This window comes from Salarias fasciatus, chromosome 12 (assembly GCF_902148845.1).
Source record: "Salarias fasciatus chromosome 12, fSalaFa1.1, whole genome shotgun sequence".
NCBI classification, from domain to species: Eukaryota; Metazoa; Chordata; class Actinopteri; order Blenniiformes; family Blenniidae; genus Salarias; species Salarias fasciatus.
This window is the reverse complement of record NC_043756.1, coordinates 9,297,213-9,313,282: the sequence shown is the minus strand read 5'-3', so window position 1 is coordinate 9,313,282 and position 16,070 is coordinate 9,297,213. Positions and strand designations below refer to the sequence as shown.

The 16,070-nt window shown below is 44.0% G+C and overlaps 2 protein-coding genes across 3 annotated transcripts; both read left to right on the top strand.

The window, feature by feature from the left end:
- Nucleotides 1–827: 827 nt before the first annotated feature.
- On the top strand, nt 828–3,890 carry LOC115397715 (uncharacterized). Its single transcript, XM_030104157.1, has 5 exons — nt 828–1,029; nt 1,421–1,682; nt 2,000–2,166; nt 2,268–3,463; nt 3,566–3,890. The coding sequence occupies exons 2-5, from the start codon at nt 1,466–1,468 to the stop codon at nt 3,888–3,890; spliced, it is 1,905 nt and encodes a 634-aa protein (XP_029960017.1). The 5' UTR covers nt 828–1,029; nt 1,421–1,465.
- Nucleotides 3,891–8,031: 4,141 nt separating this feature from the next.
- On the top strand, nt 8,032–14,300 carry entpd4 (ectonucleoside triphosphate diphosphohydrolase 4). Of its 2 annotated transcripts, none has more exons than XM_030105113.1 (13): nt 8,032–8,178; nt 8,489–8,613; nt 8,717–8,914; nt 9,002–9,207; nt 9,319–9,469; nt 9,799–9,902; nt 10,427–10,486; nt 10,845–10,975; nt 11,498–11,664; nt 11,755–12,079; nt 12,312–12,397; nt 12,489–12,650; nt 13,112–14,300. In XM_030105113.1, exons 2-13 carry the CDS (start codon nt 8,606–8,608, stop codon nt 13,344–13,346), a joined length of 1,833 nt encoding a protein of 610 aa, XP_029960973.1. In that variant the 5' UTR covers nt 8,032–8,178; nt 8,489–8,605; the 3' UTR covers nt 13,347–14,300. The 2 variants fall into 2 exon arrangements, with proteins under 2 accessions (XP_029960973.1, XP_029960972.1); XM_030105112.1 differs by having other exon boundaries at nt 10,845–10,999.
- The last annotated feature ends 1,770 nt before the right edge of the window (nt 14,301–16,070 follow it).

Sequence of the window (16,070 nt, the reverse complement as noted above, 5' to 3'; positions counted from 1 at the left end):
GGTGATTCATCCAAGGATAATCATGGTCTTTCACCACCTAACTGTCCTTTCCTCAGTCCAGTTGAGGAGTTTTTCTCTGCTGGGAAGTGGAGAGTGAGCATCAGGCTCAAAATCAGAGGTCCCTGCTCCATGCAATGGACGCTGCGTGTGAGGACATCACAGGTGATCAGTGTAGGGGATGGTTGAGACATGAACGCTGTTTCTTCCCTTGCTACATCGCAAGGGAGAATATACGGTGTGCTGTAGATGAGAGTCTGTGACCAGACAACAGCGTGTGGACACCCAGGATTCTTTAGTTAATTAAAGCGTCTTCTGTTTGCAAAAGAACTTGGATTTTAGCCAGTGTTTAAGAAGGGTCAAATAATAGCATCCACATAAAGCAGAGTAACTTTCACACATCTGGAGTGAAAGTCATGCTGATGAATTGCACTGCTAATATCAGCCAGACCCTCAAAGTGTTGATTGATTTTTGGGCTGTATTGTCATTATCATGAATTTCACATTTAAAGAGTTTGTTGGCTTGTTAGGATTCGGAGACAGAAATAAGCATTTTATGCTGCCTGTTAGATGGTTAAAACGTGCATGTGTTATATAGGTGGTACTTATGGTTGTTAAATAAAACTTTATGACATTTTGTTCATCAGGGTGTCCTCTTGTTAAAATTTAACCCAACTTCCTCAGCCTTTTTATATTATGAATTCAATGTTCCCTAAAAAGGGCCAATTTACTCCTGTGCATAAGTCTTCCAGGAAGACACGCTCACTTCAGACCGAGCCTCTGCTTTTCTATCGAGGGTAAAACATTGCAAAATTTAATTGTTTTTCTATTTTTCGGGATAAAAGCTACTTTTATGTGATTTGACGAAACTGGTTTATTAACAGACGGGGTGAAGTATCCCTGACAGACCAAGCTCAGGGAATAAAAGAAACAGGTTCTGAAACGAGGAAGTCCTGGTGGATCAGGGCAGACGGAGCGAGGGTCGCTCACAGCACAAATTCTGAACGAAACTGTCTTCATTAGATCTCAAAGGTGGGTGTTCAATACATTTTGGGGTTTCAGTTGATCAGGATATAGCTAATGATAGTTTTTTAATTTGTGTGAAACAGAAAGGAAGCTGCACTTGAAGACCTGATGTTATGTCACTGTTTTCATATTGATCTGTCAAAGGAGAATTAGGTTTTTCTTAGTGATTTTTGGCAGAAAATATACGAGCCCATATTAAAAACTCTATAAGTTACATAATATATATATATATATAAAAAAAAAACATTATCACTGTTTTTGTCCTGTTGAGTTTGGCTGTAGGTTGTGACAAATACTTCCTGTCTTAAAATGTCCTGATCATTTGGTGAATAGGCCAATTGTAGAGCACTATTCATATTTCTCAATGTTGGATGTGCTTCTGTTCCTGCCCATGTAGACCCAGCATCCACTGCAGGTCTGTGGACCCAGCTGAGGTCCAGCAATGCCTCTGTTTCGAGTCCTGGATGAGGCTGTGCTCAGGCGAAAGAGAAAGGGGAATGTGGAGTGGAAGAAGACCAGCCGAAGGCCGGATGACAATGGCTCGGTCCTTTCGTTGACTCGGCTGTGTATGCTGAGGGTCGCCGACAACATGAAGGAAGAAGTGTGGGTCAAAGACTACGCTGACAAATATCTGGATCAGGGGCCTTTCAACTTGCTACGTGAGTCTGAGGGCTTTGCTTCACCAAGAACAGCAGAAAGTTTGACATAATTTTGCTTCTTCTGCTTCATGAAGCAACATACAGGTGTTATCACAGGTATATATCAGTTTACAGGTGTTATCACAGGTGTATGAAGAACCTTTTGTTCCTGTTTTTCTGACCGTATGTCCACTGATCATGGGAACTTGAATTTTGAACCGTTTTCAAACATTTTATTTAATGAGAGTGATTTACAATGCTAATCATAACCTCTAATCCTATTTCCACACCTTCCTTAAATTTATTTTCCTCCCCCAAATTATTCATTATATTTGCAGGTGGTGATATTGTGGAGGAGCTGATGTTGCTGCTGTGCTCCAGAAACAGGTTGTCCCGAACGGCACTCCACCTCCTGCTGGTCCCGCAGCTCCGAAGTCTGTCTCTGGAAAGTTGTCCTGGTTTAGTCACCCCAGCTCTCTGTGGTCACATTTCTGCACGTTGCCAGGTTAGAAAGAACCTGACATTTCTATTCCTCCACTGATCTCACATCAACATATGTTCGGGTTAACTTAAGAAAGACCTTGAAATTCGCCTCTGTTTTTTCAGGGTCTGCTGAATCTGGACCTGTCTGGAGCCCAGCAGCTATCCGTGAAGGTCCTTTGTGAAACCCTCCACAGTCTATCCAATCTGCACTGGCTCTGTCTGGCTGGCATTCCTTGTGACAGATTTGTAATCAAGACGATCACCCTCTGTTGTCGTTTGTTGCGACATCTCGATGTATCCCGCTGCCATCTGCTTTCCCCATCCGCACTCCTTCCTCTCGGAGGCGGGCCTTGCTGCCCGTCCTCTCCCAGTCCCAATGGCTCATCGTCACACTGCACCTCGCCATCTCAGTCTTCCATTTCTTCCCCCTCCTCTTCTTCGGCCTTGTCTCCCTTACCTCTACGCAGTCTTCTGGCTTTGGATATTGGGTTTGAGGAGAAGGAGGGAGACTCTGTGGCAGCGGCGGCCTACCTTCTTCTTTCCCTGCCTTCTCTGGAACGATTGGCCTTGGAGGGCCTCACACAGGCCTGCAGCCTCATCGAGCAGAAACAGTTCTGGCAGGTAGAGGAGTTCACTAGCAGAGAAGGAGTTCCCAGGCTGGAGGATTTATGGAGGGACAGAAGTAAACAACAGGCGAATGGCTGGAAGCAGATGAGAACAAGAGATAGGAAAGAAGTGGAGGATGAAGAAGAGGAGGGAAGTGGATTCTGGGAGGAGTCTGGCAGTGAGAGTGAGGAAAATGTAAGAGACAAAGAGCTAGTTTCATCTGAAGATCAAACAGAGGAGAAACTCTCATCTCGGTCAGACCTGATCCTGCAGCTGAGAGATGTCAGAGGTTTGACTTGCGACTCTCTGGACAGTTTCGCGCGTGTATGTCCGAGCATCTCCTCCCTATCTGTCAATGTCACTGACGATGATGAAAGCGTTGGAGGACAAAAACAGAGTTCTGTGCTAGCTGCAGGCCTGCAGAGCTACACAGGCCAGATGCGGAGTCTCTCGGTGCAATTCCCTGGCACTCTGACGGACCTCTTTCCTGCTTTGAAAGTTTCTGGCCCTTCTTTGGTTTCCCTCACCCTCGAGGGCGTGAAAACCAGCACCGACACTCGTCTCCTGGAGGTCATCACCATGTGCCACAGACTCAGAGAGCTGGCCATTTCTGCAGAGCCTCCAACCATAGCACGAGGAACGCACGATCGAGAGAGAATCCATGATGACGGAAATCTTCCGAAACTGCCTCACCTCAGCTCCCTGTCAATCAAGTAAGACCACTCTTGACGTGCACTGTAGACATAATTGTCAAAGTTTTAAAGTGACATTATATGGAAGTAATTTTCCTTCTTCTTCTTTGTGTTTCCCAAAAGTTTCTCCTATGAGCACAACCAACCCAAACCCCACATGTCCTGGATGTCCCTGAAGAGGGTGCTCTGGTGTCTCTTGAATGGTTCTCCCCTCCTGCAGAAGGTCTCGCTGGTCTCCCTGCCCTGCCCTTTGGACAGCGTTTTACTCAGAGTGCTTCAGGTTTCAGATCCAGCGGGCTCACCTCCCTTGCCACTTGCTCGGTTGCAACACATTAATCTGCTGCGAACAGATGTGACAATGCTGACTCTGAAAAAGCTGATAGACAGGAGCAAGAATCTGATGTTAGCTGCTGCTGGAATATCAGTCAGCATGAGTGGTGGACCCTAAAAACGCCCAATAGAGTAAAATTTGTGAAGGTTTAGTGAAGTATATGCTGAACTTCTCTTAAAAATGACTGAATGATGACTTCAAGTATTCCTTTTGAAACCTAATGCACTTCATAAGGTGTTTCAAAATGTTGGAAACGGAATACACAGATTTTTGTTTAGACCCGGCAAATGACAAGGCAAGGCAAATTTCTTGATATCGAAGTATTCAGACAAGGCAATCTACAGTGCTTTACAAGGTAAAGTCTAGAAGATTAAAAAAAGACCATTCAAAACTTAACTGACAAGAGGTAAGATTTCGAAGTTGGACAAAGCAGCCAGAGCAGAGATTTCAGTACAAGTGAAGACTCTGGCTGCAGCATTCTGGATGAGTTGCAGCTATCTCTCAGATTTTTTTTTTTTTTTTTTTAGTGAGACTTGTAAACATAGTTACAAAAATGCATGAGCATGTTTCTAAAAGGAGCATGCCTGTCTTAAAAAAAACAAAACATCTGGATAAATAATAAAGATGTGCCTTTTGTACATGAAAGTAAGACATGCTGCAGTGATTCAGTAACAATTCAGAATCCAGTGTTTGCAGTAATTTTATATTGTCTGAACTTCATTTGTAATAAACTATCAGCACTGCCCTTGAGTTCTGTGATTTTTCCCCAGCTCCTCTCCAGAATTTCCTCAGCAAACGTAGGTATCAATGAAACTTTGCAGCTTTTTATGGATAGATTATAAAAGCACTGAATTTTGTGTTGGAGACTCCACTACTCCACATTTTAGACCCTAGATGGCGGCAATGAGCCTGAATCTCACTATTCTGAATGCACTATTGGCAAATGAAAATCGAAAAGAAGTGTACCACTCAACCTTGGCTCATCTCCTCTTGTTGCTCACTGAGGAGGCTTTCTGTAGAACCAGACTCAGAGGAGGAGACTTTGGTTTTTGGTTTGGAGGCAGAGTCGTCAAGGCTGTGTCTTCCTCCTGAGCTGACACTGGGAGCTGGTTCCAGTTGACAGGATCCTGACAGCTCAAAGCTCTGCCTCACCTTTTGCTTTTAGAAAACTAAGGAACCTGCAGTGAGCAGCACTGTGAGAACCAAGTGTTCTGCTGGATAATACCGGACTTTTTATGGTATTTTAGATTTAGCAGGAGGCTGCTCTGAACAAAAAATATAAAAGCAACACTTCACAAAAAGAGGCCAGACAAAAAGCATCTGTGGAGCCAGGTGAGGGGACGGTGGTCCATACCAAACCTGAATACTATTCATAAAGAATAAATACCTAAATCTCATTCCCTACATTATTTGACAGTGAAAGCAGTGAAGCCGGTGGAGCAGGTTGAGCTCCACCTGTACGACCAGCTCCACATCGTTGTGCGTGTGGGTGTGGAGTAGGGCTGGGTTAAACGATTATTTTTGCAATCGATTAATCTAGGAAATAGTTCGTCGATGCATCGATTAATCTAAAGATTCATTTTTAAATCCGTTGCGGAGCTCCTCTCCGCCTTCGTGGTTATGCGGCGGGTCCCCGCGCGCTCCGCGGCCGCGTCTGCGCCCAGTAGCAGAGATCCGGAGCTCTCCCGTCAGCCTCCGTGGGGCAGCTCCACTCGGCCCCTGGAAGCCGTGGCCTGCTTCACGTGCCTCCGTGGAGCAAGCCGCGGTGCGGCAGCTCCGGATCTCCGCTCCCGGGCGGAGACGCGCTCCGTGCCGGCCGCGGAGACGCGCTCCGTGCCGGCCGCGGAGACGCGCGGGGACCCGCCGCATAACCACGGAGGCGCGTGAAGCAGGCCTCGGCTGCTGGAGCTCTCCCGTCGCCGCCGTGGAGCAGCTCCGGGCCGTTTACCCAATCGGCCCCAACTCGGCCCCTGGAAGTCAGGCACCAAGGCGCCGTGACAGGGAGAGGAGCTCCAACGTTCCCATCCGAGCTAATTGTGGCTAAGTTAGCGAAAACTGTCAGCTGACTCACCTGAAGACGGTAGACGAGCTGACTTTATAACACTGGCGATGGATGAAAAAAGAGCGGAAAGAGCGATTTTGCAGAGATTATGTCCTGCACTGAAGCTCCCCTGCCATGGCCCCTGCTAAGTGCGGCTAAATCGGTTGGATCTAAATAATTGCTGCTACTCGATTCCGCCGCCATTTTTTTTAATTCTGAAATGACGCATCGACGTGCAGTTTTTGCGTCGACGTATTTTTTGCGTCGACGTAATCGATGACGTCGACGCGTTGTCCCAGCCCTAGTGTGGAGTTGACCCTGGAGCGTAATAAAAGCTCCCAGGAGCAGATGGGCCAGATCCTCTACCAGCTGCTTCAACGAGGAACCATCCCCAAGATCCACTTCTGCAATGGGTCAGTCCACCTGCTCCGTCTTAAAAATTACTCCGACGATCATCTGATCTAAGAAGAGAGGATTTTGTTGTGTTGTTTATTATTTTTGGCGAGGCCCAGTTTGTGAACATCTGTCTTCTTCTGTCCTCTCAGGTTGTCAGACACGCTGGAGCAGGCAGAAGACTTGGCCATCTATATTCCACATATCTGGCTGTACCTGGCCCAGCTGCTCCACCGAGCGCTGAACGAGGGTGGCTTCATGGTCGAGCGCAGAAGGCACGATCCTTCGATGTCGGCTCTTCCTGTCATTGTGAAGCAGAATTCACCAAGCGTTGGATTGTTTCGCCACTAATAGGGAACATGAGCTGGGTTAGACCGTCCTGAGACGGGTTAGTTTTACCCTACTGATAATAGTAATCCTGCTCAAGTCGAGGTATGAAAATGAACCTTTCAAATACCTTCTAGAAAGACTGCAGAGAAGATATTTCAATCTGAGGCTGTTGTGGCATCATTTCTGGAGAGTTTGTGGACAATAGGACTCTACTTTGAGCTCCATCTCAACAGCAGGTTGTTTGATCATCTGAAGGTGTGTTTATCTGCTTTTCAGGCCAACGTGGAGGAACCTCAGCTAAGCTCGTCCTCCTTCATGTGAGCTCTGGTGAAGGCAGTGAACGCTAAGCACTGCAGCTTAGACGGCAGCACCCACTGACTTTTCCAGTGGGAGCGGAGTGGCTTGTCGCCGTGCGCTCATCCTCACTCTTCCTCCTGCTTTGCTGCAGAGGTCATGAAGCCAGCTGTCGAGTGGACACAGTCGTCTGAAAGAAGAGATTGCCGGTCCTACTGAAATACCTGTAGACGGACAATGAAGGACAGCTGCAGGCGCTTTATGCCCTTCAGGATCTGAATGACTCTCTCAGTCACCCTCCATGCAAGTGCTGCATCCCAGTCCGTTACTTGTAATGAGATGGGCACCTTTCTTTATTCCAAAAATGGACCAGACACCAGTTACAAGTAGATTGAAAACTTTTTAGTCCAACTTTTGAAGACAATCAAAATCCATTGCACACAGAAATGTATATTAAGAGATTCAAAATTGAATTCCATGACTGCATATTTAAATTACCACTGCTGGTATTGACACCAAATTGATTAAAAAAATAAAAGGGATTTCATAGGTGGAAAAAAAATAGTAAGTAACTTCTTAAGGAAGTTTAAAAAAGTTGTTTACTTGAATGTTAAGCAGTGTCAATCTAATGGCTGCTCGATCACCTTCACTGTCCTGAAGGTAAAGAACAGCTTCTCCCATTAGTGGATTTGGTTTTCCCTTTAAAAAATAGCACACACAAACACATGCTGCATTAATGGGCACATAAGGAAAAACAAAGGGCACTCTGAGAAATAATGTAACGTGCATCTCCTCTCCTGTTTTCCAGACCTGCTGCGGATGTTTTTTGATGTCCTGTATTCCTGGAGAGCGATCTCATCTGCCACGTTCCTCAAGTTTTCAAAGTTGCAGCAGCTTGTTGCCACCACCAGAGGGCAGAAGAGGCTCCTCTCCGGTTTCCAGACACTCCGATACTTAGCTGCTGCGTTCAGGTGACAGGAGCATGCATTGGAAAACTGAAACTCGTTTGTTCACACGAAGGCAATCGAGACAGCTCGACTCGTCAGACGCACAGAAGACACGTGAAGGAGGCGTGTGTAATTTGCACACAGGGACGGCTCGCAGACAGCTGTGAACACCGGCTCTCGTAACGAACGACTCGTTCATTGAACGTCACAGTCTACGTCGTAGTGCGTTTGATTTTCATCTCCGGGAAGTCCGGGGATAAAAATCAAACACACCCTGAGTTCAGCAACCACCACGTCACGAGCCGGAGTCCTGTTTGGCCCTCGTTAGCCAGGGGTTAGCATCTGGCTGCCTCGAAATGACTATTTCTGCAGAAAGGGACGGATTTCAGCTCTTCTGTTAGTAAGTAGTGATTAAGTTTACTGCTACGAACGTACAGCTTCACTTGGTTCTCTGTCAATGTGTTAAAACGGGACTTTACTTATCCGGCGCGGTTGTCATGGTCAGACGTGTAATTGCTAACGTGTACTGCAGCTAGGAGCTTTATCCTGATGGTGTTTACTAAACTTTTGTTACCAAATTAATTAAATACATCGCCACATTCAGGCTGGTTGTTCGCTTGTCGATAATGTAAGGCCTTTCCGAGACGTGTGTTCATTTCTTAATAGTTCATTCTCCTAAAGCTTCAACATTACGATTTCTGTCTTTAAAGGTCACAATGTTCAATAATGACAACATGATGGAGTCTGAGAACGAGTCACACTTCTCCCTACCCACCACCACATTTGGAATTTTAGCTAAAAACTAACCCAACAAGAAAATCCACATCATGGGGAGGTTGGTTCGACAATATTTCTGCACACTGTGAATCGCATGCCTTGCATACCTGTGTGATATTTTGGGCCTCCCTGAATCGCTCTTGTACTTTGATTGCTGGCAGGATCAGCATTTCGTGCCTTTTCCCAGCTTCGTGGCATTTCAGCGTGTCGTCCCAGGTTCTCCCTCGGCTTCTGGTCCCCTTCATCAGACAGCTGATCCTCATTGGCCTTGTGATCTGCCTTATTGGACTCATCTACCTGCTGTTTGTGGGTGGGAAGGGTCGCACCAGCTGGACCAGAGAGGAAAATCATTTCCACAGGTGCTTTCAAACAACCCACTGCTAAAGACAAGCCACAGTAATCAACATTGACACCGTTGTGTTGACCAAGTATTTGTTTTTCTGAAGGCACTTGGCAAGGGTTACTGATGTGGATGCAACAGACACAAGCAACCCCAATCTCAACTATGGGCTGGTGGTGGACTGTGGCAGCAGTGGCTCCAGGGTATTTGTGTACTGTTGGCCACGGCACAATGGTAATCCCCATGAACTGCTGGATATCAGGCAAATGCGAGATCAACACCGCAAGCCAGTGGTCATGAAAATCAAGCCAGGTGTGTTGCCCAGTGTTTGTCTTCCCATTAATCGACACGTTCTGTCAAGAAAGGTTGTTGTACTAATTGCTGAAAAGTAATAGTTTCTGCCTTGACCTGTTGTTTTTGTAGGTATCTCTGAATTGGCTAAAACACCAGAGAAGGCCAGTGATTATATCTACCCCCTGCTGAGTTTTGCCACACAGCACATTCCCAAACACAAGCACCAAGAAACCCCGCTGTATATCCTGTGCACAGCTGGGATGAGAATCCTACCTGAGAGGTAAAGCTGGGCTCAGTAAGAACCGTCTCATCACATGTACATATAAATTCAGCAGGTCAGAAATCGTGAACATTTTAAATTTACAATATGAAAATAAATCATCCAAAATTTGCCTGAAATCTCTTAGTCAGTTAAAGTAATGAACACAAATTATATCATAAGATTAAAAACTGTTAGAAGTATGTATATTCATGACTGACAGTCACTATTCAGTTCCTTCCAATGTAAATCTCAATTATAGATTCATAAATGAATATGTATATATAATAGTAGATATTGCAGTTATTTTGACTTCATGGTGTGTCTGGGTGTTTTTGTTGTTATTTCAGTCAACAAGAAGCACTTCTTGAGGATCTGCGCACTGACATCCCTGTTCACTTCAACTTCCTCTTTTCTGATTCCCATGTGGAAGTGATTACTGGGAAACAAGAAGGTAAGGGAGTTTGAAAATGAGAACGATAACACTTGTTTAGTTTGTTTTTCAGCCGGAGTAATGCTCTACATACATGTTTTAATATCCTTGAATTGTGAAAAAAAAACAAACATTACAGTGTTGTAGGGTTTTCATTTTATACTGTTGTTTTTTTATACTTTTCAAAGTCACTATGGATCTTTGTATTTCGTTTCTATTTGATGGAGTCTGTAGTAAAGTGTTAAAGTGCATCTTTTGTATTTTGTCTTAATATAATAAATTCTTCAGTGGATTTTTCTGAGATGACCTGAGATGAGATGAATATGTGAGTGCTCCTGTCTTAAGATATCCTCTGAGAACTCATCAGTCATTCTATCACGAGTTTAGTAGAAAGCATTTGTAAAATATTGATCAAGTGCTTAGTGCACTGATCAAGATGGAAGATGTGCTAAAACTATGTAAAAGTAAGTTAAATATTTTAAAGTCAATATTAGTTTGGAAAAATTGATACATTTTTCTGTCATAATCTTAAATTATATTTCTAGGTGTCTATGCGTGGATTGGAATAAACTTTGTCCTTGGAAGGTTTGACCACGTGAACACTGGTAAGTGAACTCTGAAAGAACAATGTGCGGTCTAAAAGAGGTTTCATTGGTTAGGCTGAAATGCAAATTTTCGCTACCTTTCCCTGTCTGAATGTAAGCTACATGTTCCAAAAACAATAATACTGCCTCTGCTGAGTCTGTTTTAACTAGTTTGAATATACTGTGATGAGAGTACACAGTGCTTGCGAGCAGGCTGATCTCTTAAAGCACATTCAGCAACCTTCTGCTTCAAAGTGAAAGCTGCAGGTGATCATTGATTAAATAACTGAAAGAAACACAAGCCTCTTTATTCACACACTCATCACATGATAACACTTTACTGCCTGACTCACTGCCTTCTCTGCTGTTATTACATAAGACCGGGACGCTGTCGTGGAGGTAAATGTCCCGGGCAGTGATCAGCAGGAAGCCCTGACAAGGAAAAGGACAACCGGTGTCCTGGACATGGGCGGTGTCTCCACTCAGATCGCATACGAAGTGCCCAAAACTGTAAGCTTTGCTTCTCCACTGCAGGTTATTATCCACAACCAATTCTGTTTTTGTGCTGTCTTTGGTTTTTTGATCACTCACCCTTTGTTCTTCCTCCTCCTCCTCCTCCTCCCTCCAACCTCTCTCATTTCCTGGTTAAACCTATGTGCACCATTTTTGTGCCTCTGGAGACGATCTGCTCTCCAGACATGACTGTTGAGGGCACACTGTAAGCCTGCTGCATGTGTCCATAGCAGGACTCAGGAGAGTAAACGTTCAGTTAATTGTGAAGAAACCATCAAATGCATTGAGATTCATTCCTCTTAGCAGTATTTGACCATGTACTTGTGACTTCTGCACAGTAGAAGGCTTTTTGTTAACGCCAAATGGTAAAAATGTCCCCGTTATCTTTTCAGTAGATAGGGCACAACTTTCTTAATAGTTTGCATAGTTTAAACGTTAAATACATTTGATGTTCTCTTAAACTTTTATGACCTCTTGTAGTGATCAGGACGAGTGTGATCTGATCTGTTATTTCCGCAGGAGGAAGTTGCCAAGAATTTACTGGCAGAATTCAACCTGGGCTGTGATGCTCACCGCACAGAGCATGTTTATCGGGTTTATGTGTCGACGTTCCTGGGGTTTGGAGGAAATGCAGCTCGCCAAAGATATGAGGAGAGCCTCATCAGGAACACTTACGCTCAAAACATGTGAGATTGACAGTTTTTTTTTTCCCCCCATGTTTCTGACCAACCACGCCAGAGTTTGAAGTTGTGAAACTGTATTCCTGTTTCGATCAGGCTCTCAGGTCAGCATGTTGGTGAGACGGCGGACTCTCCCGTCCCGGATCCGTGTCTGCCAACAGACCTGCAAGATGAGATCGGCCCGTCGACACAGAAGCTGCATCTGCGAGGCACGGGAGACTTCGACCAGTGCAGACAGATCCTGCAGCCTTACCTCAACCGCACAAACGACACGCAGACCTCCCTCAACGGCATCTACCAGCCAGCGATCGACTACAACAACAGTCAGTTTTACGGCTTCTCCGAGTTCTACTACTGCATGGAGGATGTCCTGCGCATGGGCGGGGATTATAACGCTTCAAGTTATACCCACGCTGCCAAGGTAAATGCTGCACACCATGATCACAGTGCAAAAAATACAGATACAAAAGGTTCTCATTTACAGAATAGATGAATTCCTGGGATTGGTGTGTGGAGAACAGATCTTACCAGTATGGTACAATGTTGTGATGTTAGATTATCCAGAATCAAGAGCAGCTAAGGGCTTAATGAGATGGCAATTGGTGTTTTTTGGCCCGAGAAACTTTCCTGATGTTGTGGTTTGAATTTTCTAGAGTTACTGTGCCACCCAGTGGAAGACTCTGAGACAGCGCTTTGACTCAGGCTTGTACGCCTCACATGCAGATCTTCACAGACTTAAGTAAGTCGGACAGGAAGGAGGATCAAACCATTTCTGTAAATTGCCCATGCTTTTGTTGATCTGATTTTTTTCCCCGTGTTTATGTCTACAGGTACCAGTGTTTTAAATCAGCATGGATGTATGAAGTTCTGCATTCTGGCTTCTCTTTCCCAACCAATTACAAAAACCTGAAGACGGCGCTGCTGGTTTACGATAAGGAGGTCCAGTGGACTCTGGGAGCTATTCTGTATCGGACACGCTTCCTTCCTCTGAGGTGAGATGCTTTGTCAGTTTGGTCGCTACACTTTATGGAAATGTTTAAATAAATTGTTTACTCAGTCTAAGCAGGAGAAAAGTTGACTAACAAGAGCTGTTATTAAACCAAGCTCTTGTTTTGTACATGAGAGCGTTTTGGTCAGGTTGTAGATGTAGTATTAAGGCTACTGCAGCTTTATACACTCCGTTTAGCAACAGGAGGTATCTTTCATCTGGTCTCAGAACTGAAACTTCAAACTACATACTGCTAACATTTGTACAATTTTTACTGCGACAATTATAACTTCCCGTCATAAAACTAAGAAAAAAATCCGATATTTTATATAAATGCTAATATCCAAGTGTAAAACGGAGTATATCCAGAATTTAAAAGTGACTTTTTGATGTACCTGATAAACTGACTCCACTGCTGTAGTGACTGCTGGCCTGACGTGTGTGTTCTGTTTTCTCCTCCTCCAGGGACATCCAGCAAGAAACCCTGAAAGGCTTCCACTCTCACTGGAGGCACAGCTTCTCCTTTGTCAACAACCACTACTTATTCCTGGCTTGCTTCTTCATTGTGTTCTTGTCTATCATGCTGTACTTACTGCGACTCCGTCGCATCCATCGGCGCGCTGCGCAGCGCTACTCCCCTTCATCAGTGCCGTGGCTGGAAGACGGCCTCGGCTCACCGACAATCCCCATCAACCTCTGAGTTCTGTAGAGCGCAGGGTCTCGACGGTGTGTCTGCGCTCGTGAGGAAGAGCGTCACTCCTTCTCTCTCTGAAGACGCATGCTCAATGAGAGTCTTTGAAGACTGTTTGGTACTGAAATTTGGAAATTCTACAAAGTTGCTTTTTTTTTTTTTTTTAAGTTATTTTATTTTAAATTATATTTTTTACTGCTTATTTTCTGGCCTCCCGCCATCTCTTGTCAAATTCAGAAGGTAGCTCTCTCCAGGTGTCGTCTTCTGTATTTCTGAAAAAGAAAAGCACACAGAGGTACTATTCACTTTAGATAATTCATATTAAAAAAGTATGAAGTCTGTCTTAATGAAATGCTGATATGTGGTGGCTGGCTTTTTTTCTTTTTATTCTTTTTTTTTTTTTTTTAATTTGACATGGGTCTTTGCCTTCCTGTATGTCTCTTTACATGTGTTTTATGTGCATGATCACATCTTTGGTTGTCGGTGTTCGATGGAATAAGCGTTCCCTTTTTACAGAAAGTTTAAATGCAATATAATTGAGCAGTCGAAGGAGCACTTTGCGATGCAGTCGAGATGCACGTCTCCAGCGGGAATGGACTTTATTCGTGTATGTCTCTCTCAAACTGTTATGCCTCGTATTTATACTGCAAGACAAGTCGTCTTTAACAGCTATAATAGTGCAATACGTATCTTGTCGCTGTTGAGAAATTCTTTCAAACCCGTCTGCCCTTTTGTCTGGAGTGTTGCGCCCTGCTGAAATCCCTGTGTTGAGCTATCTGACTGTTCAGTTGGATATTGTTGGATATTCACGTCGGGCTTCATTTTTAGAAGCTGTCATATCACTGCTGTGAGGGGGATTGTAAATAAGAGCACATGCCCCGTTATTTATAAGAAATGAAATGTTTTCACAGATGAATGCAAAGTAAATGTGACATTTCAGTTGAATAAAAACAGGTTTTATGGTGAACTTGTCTTTCATGAGGTCAGACGAAATAAATGGTGTCTGTCTTTCAAAACGAGTTGTCTTTTAAGCTTGTCGGACTCAAACTGGTCACAGAGCCAGAATACAACTTGGACACATCGCTAGTCTGTCAGGGCGAACACGGAGAGATGGACATTCATTTGGAGACCTCAGCCATGAACATCACAAACATGTTTTTAGACTAATGGATGAAACCGGAACACCTAAAGAAAACTCCTGCTCGCACAGAGAGAACATGCAAACCCACATATTTTCAATTTACTTCACGTTGCTGCACCTCAGCACTTTGCACCTATTGGTTTAGCTGAGGCTTTGTCCCTCCTCTGATCTCATGCCGTCAACGCCAAAAGAAGTGGGTAGTTGAAGAATTACCAGAATTTGTTGTGAGAAGATCATTAGTGTAATGCACTCAGTTGTTAATCCATGCACAGCGAAACATGTCAAACTAATCCAGATTGTTCGCACAGCCGCAGCAAACAGTGGGCCGTTTGTCAGCAGCAGGTTGTGTAAAAGTGGGTTATCAAAGTGAGTCTGTGAGCACCGAAATGATCCATATAAGAACAGGGTTTTAACACTCCTCCAGCAGCCATGCAGTGTGTGAAACGCCCGACGAAAGGATGTTGATGCACAATATGAACCAGTGTTACAGCGTGGACGGCAGCTGTAATAACGCCGCCGGAACAAGTGTCTCTTTAAGATGTCAGACAGAAAATGCTGAGTCACTCATACGCCAGCACCACGCTACACCAACACACCCACAGTGACACTGCAATGTATCGTGTGTAGAGGTTATATTTCAGCCAGTGGAGGCCAGCATGAGACCGCTTAAACTGATGAGACCAAACCCATTAATGCAAAGTTAGACGTCACCATGCGGTTTTTTTTTTTAACCTAATAGAATACATCAATTTACAAAATAAATAAATAAACAAATAGGAAAATTCAAATCCAATGTTTCACAAGCTGTTTGTAAAATTGTGGACTGATGGAAAACCAATGTGCATTTTTCAGTTGAATTAGATGCTCTCCAAGTGGTTCCATCTGAATATCAAAGTGAAATTCAAACTACTGGCACGCAACAGGAGACAGGACACAGCCAAAAACACAAACTGTAAATAATTCAGAAAAAAAAAGTGCAATGAGAAAATGTGTTGAGTCATTTTGCCTCATTAATTTAAGTGGCCTCCAACAAGGTTCTTATAGTATAGGATCACTACAGTAGGTCTGAAAGTTAACAGTGCCATACTGCTTCCTCTGGAGCTGGAACTGAAGCATTGAAGCGGTTCACTCCTTCACTAAGAGGCTCCTGTCTTCACTCTAGGCTATTTCATATGACTGTTCACATGATGTAAAGGGCTGTCAAAGGCTTGCTGCCTGTTCTGGGTCAATGCTGAGTGACTTTGTTGAAAGTTACTGAGCAAACTGTTTCTTTAGTCTTTTATGTATTTCATGTCAAGACTTCTGAAATTGCACATAAAGGAGATACATTATTTGAAGAAGTCTCCATAATTCGAAACATCCTGTTTACAGTGATCAAATTTCCATTTTTTTTTCCATGAATGCTGGTCAAATTCAAATTCTATGCTGTTATCTTTTTGGTATTATTTTCTGGATGGAAATGTTTTTGACAGAGACTTTCATTGTGCAAAACTAATTATGAGATTCCTGTTTTTTTACTTAATTACTTAACTACTTGTCGGGCAGAAGCCACAAGATGTAGATATGACCAATAGAACAAAGAGAAACCGCAG

What these genes read in the sequence shown, in the direction of transcription:
- LOC115397715 (XM_030104157.1), top strand. Translation starts at nt 1,466, where the DNA reads ATGCCTCTGTTTCGAGTCCTGGATGAGGCTGTGCTCAGGCGAAAGAGA. An exon ending in ACATTTCTGCACGTTGCCAG is followed by an intron (nt 2,167 to 2,267) that starts GTTAGAAAGAAC and finishes CTGTTTTTTCAG; the next exon opens with GGTCTGCTGAATCTGGACCT. An exon ending in CTCAGCTCCCTGTCAATCAA is followed by an intron (nt 3,464 to 3,565) that starts GTAAGACCACTC and finishes GTTTCCCAAAAG; the next exon opens with TTTCTCCTATGAGCACAACC.
- entpd4 (XM_030105112.1), top strand. An exon ending in GTTTGACCACGTGAACACTG is followed by an intron (nt 10,487 to 10,844) that starts GTAAGTGAACTC and finishes TTATTACATAAG; the next exon opens with ACCGGGACGCTGTCGTGGAG. An exon ending in AACACTTACGCTCAAAACAT is followed by an intron (nt 11,665 to 11,754) that starts GTGAGATTGACA and finishes TGTTTCGATCAG; the next exon opens with GCTCTCAGGTCAGCATGTTG.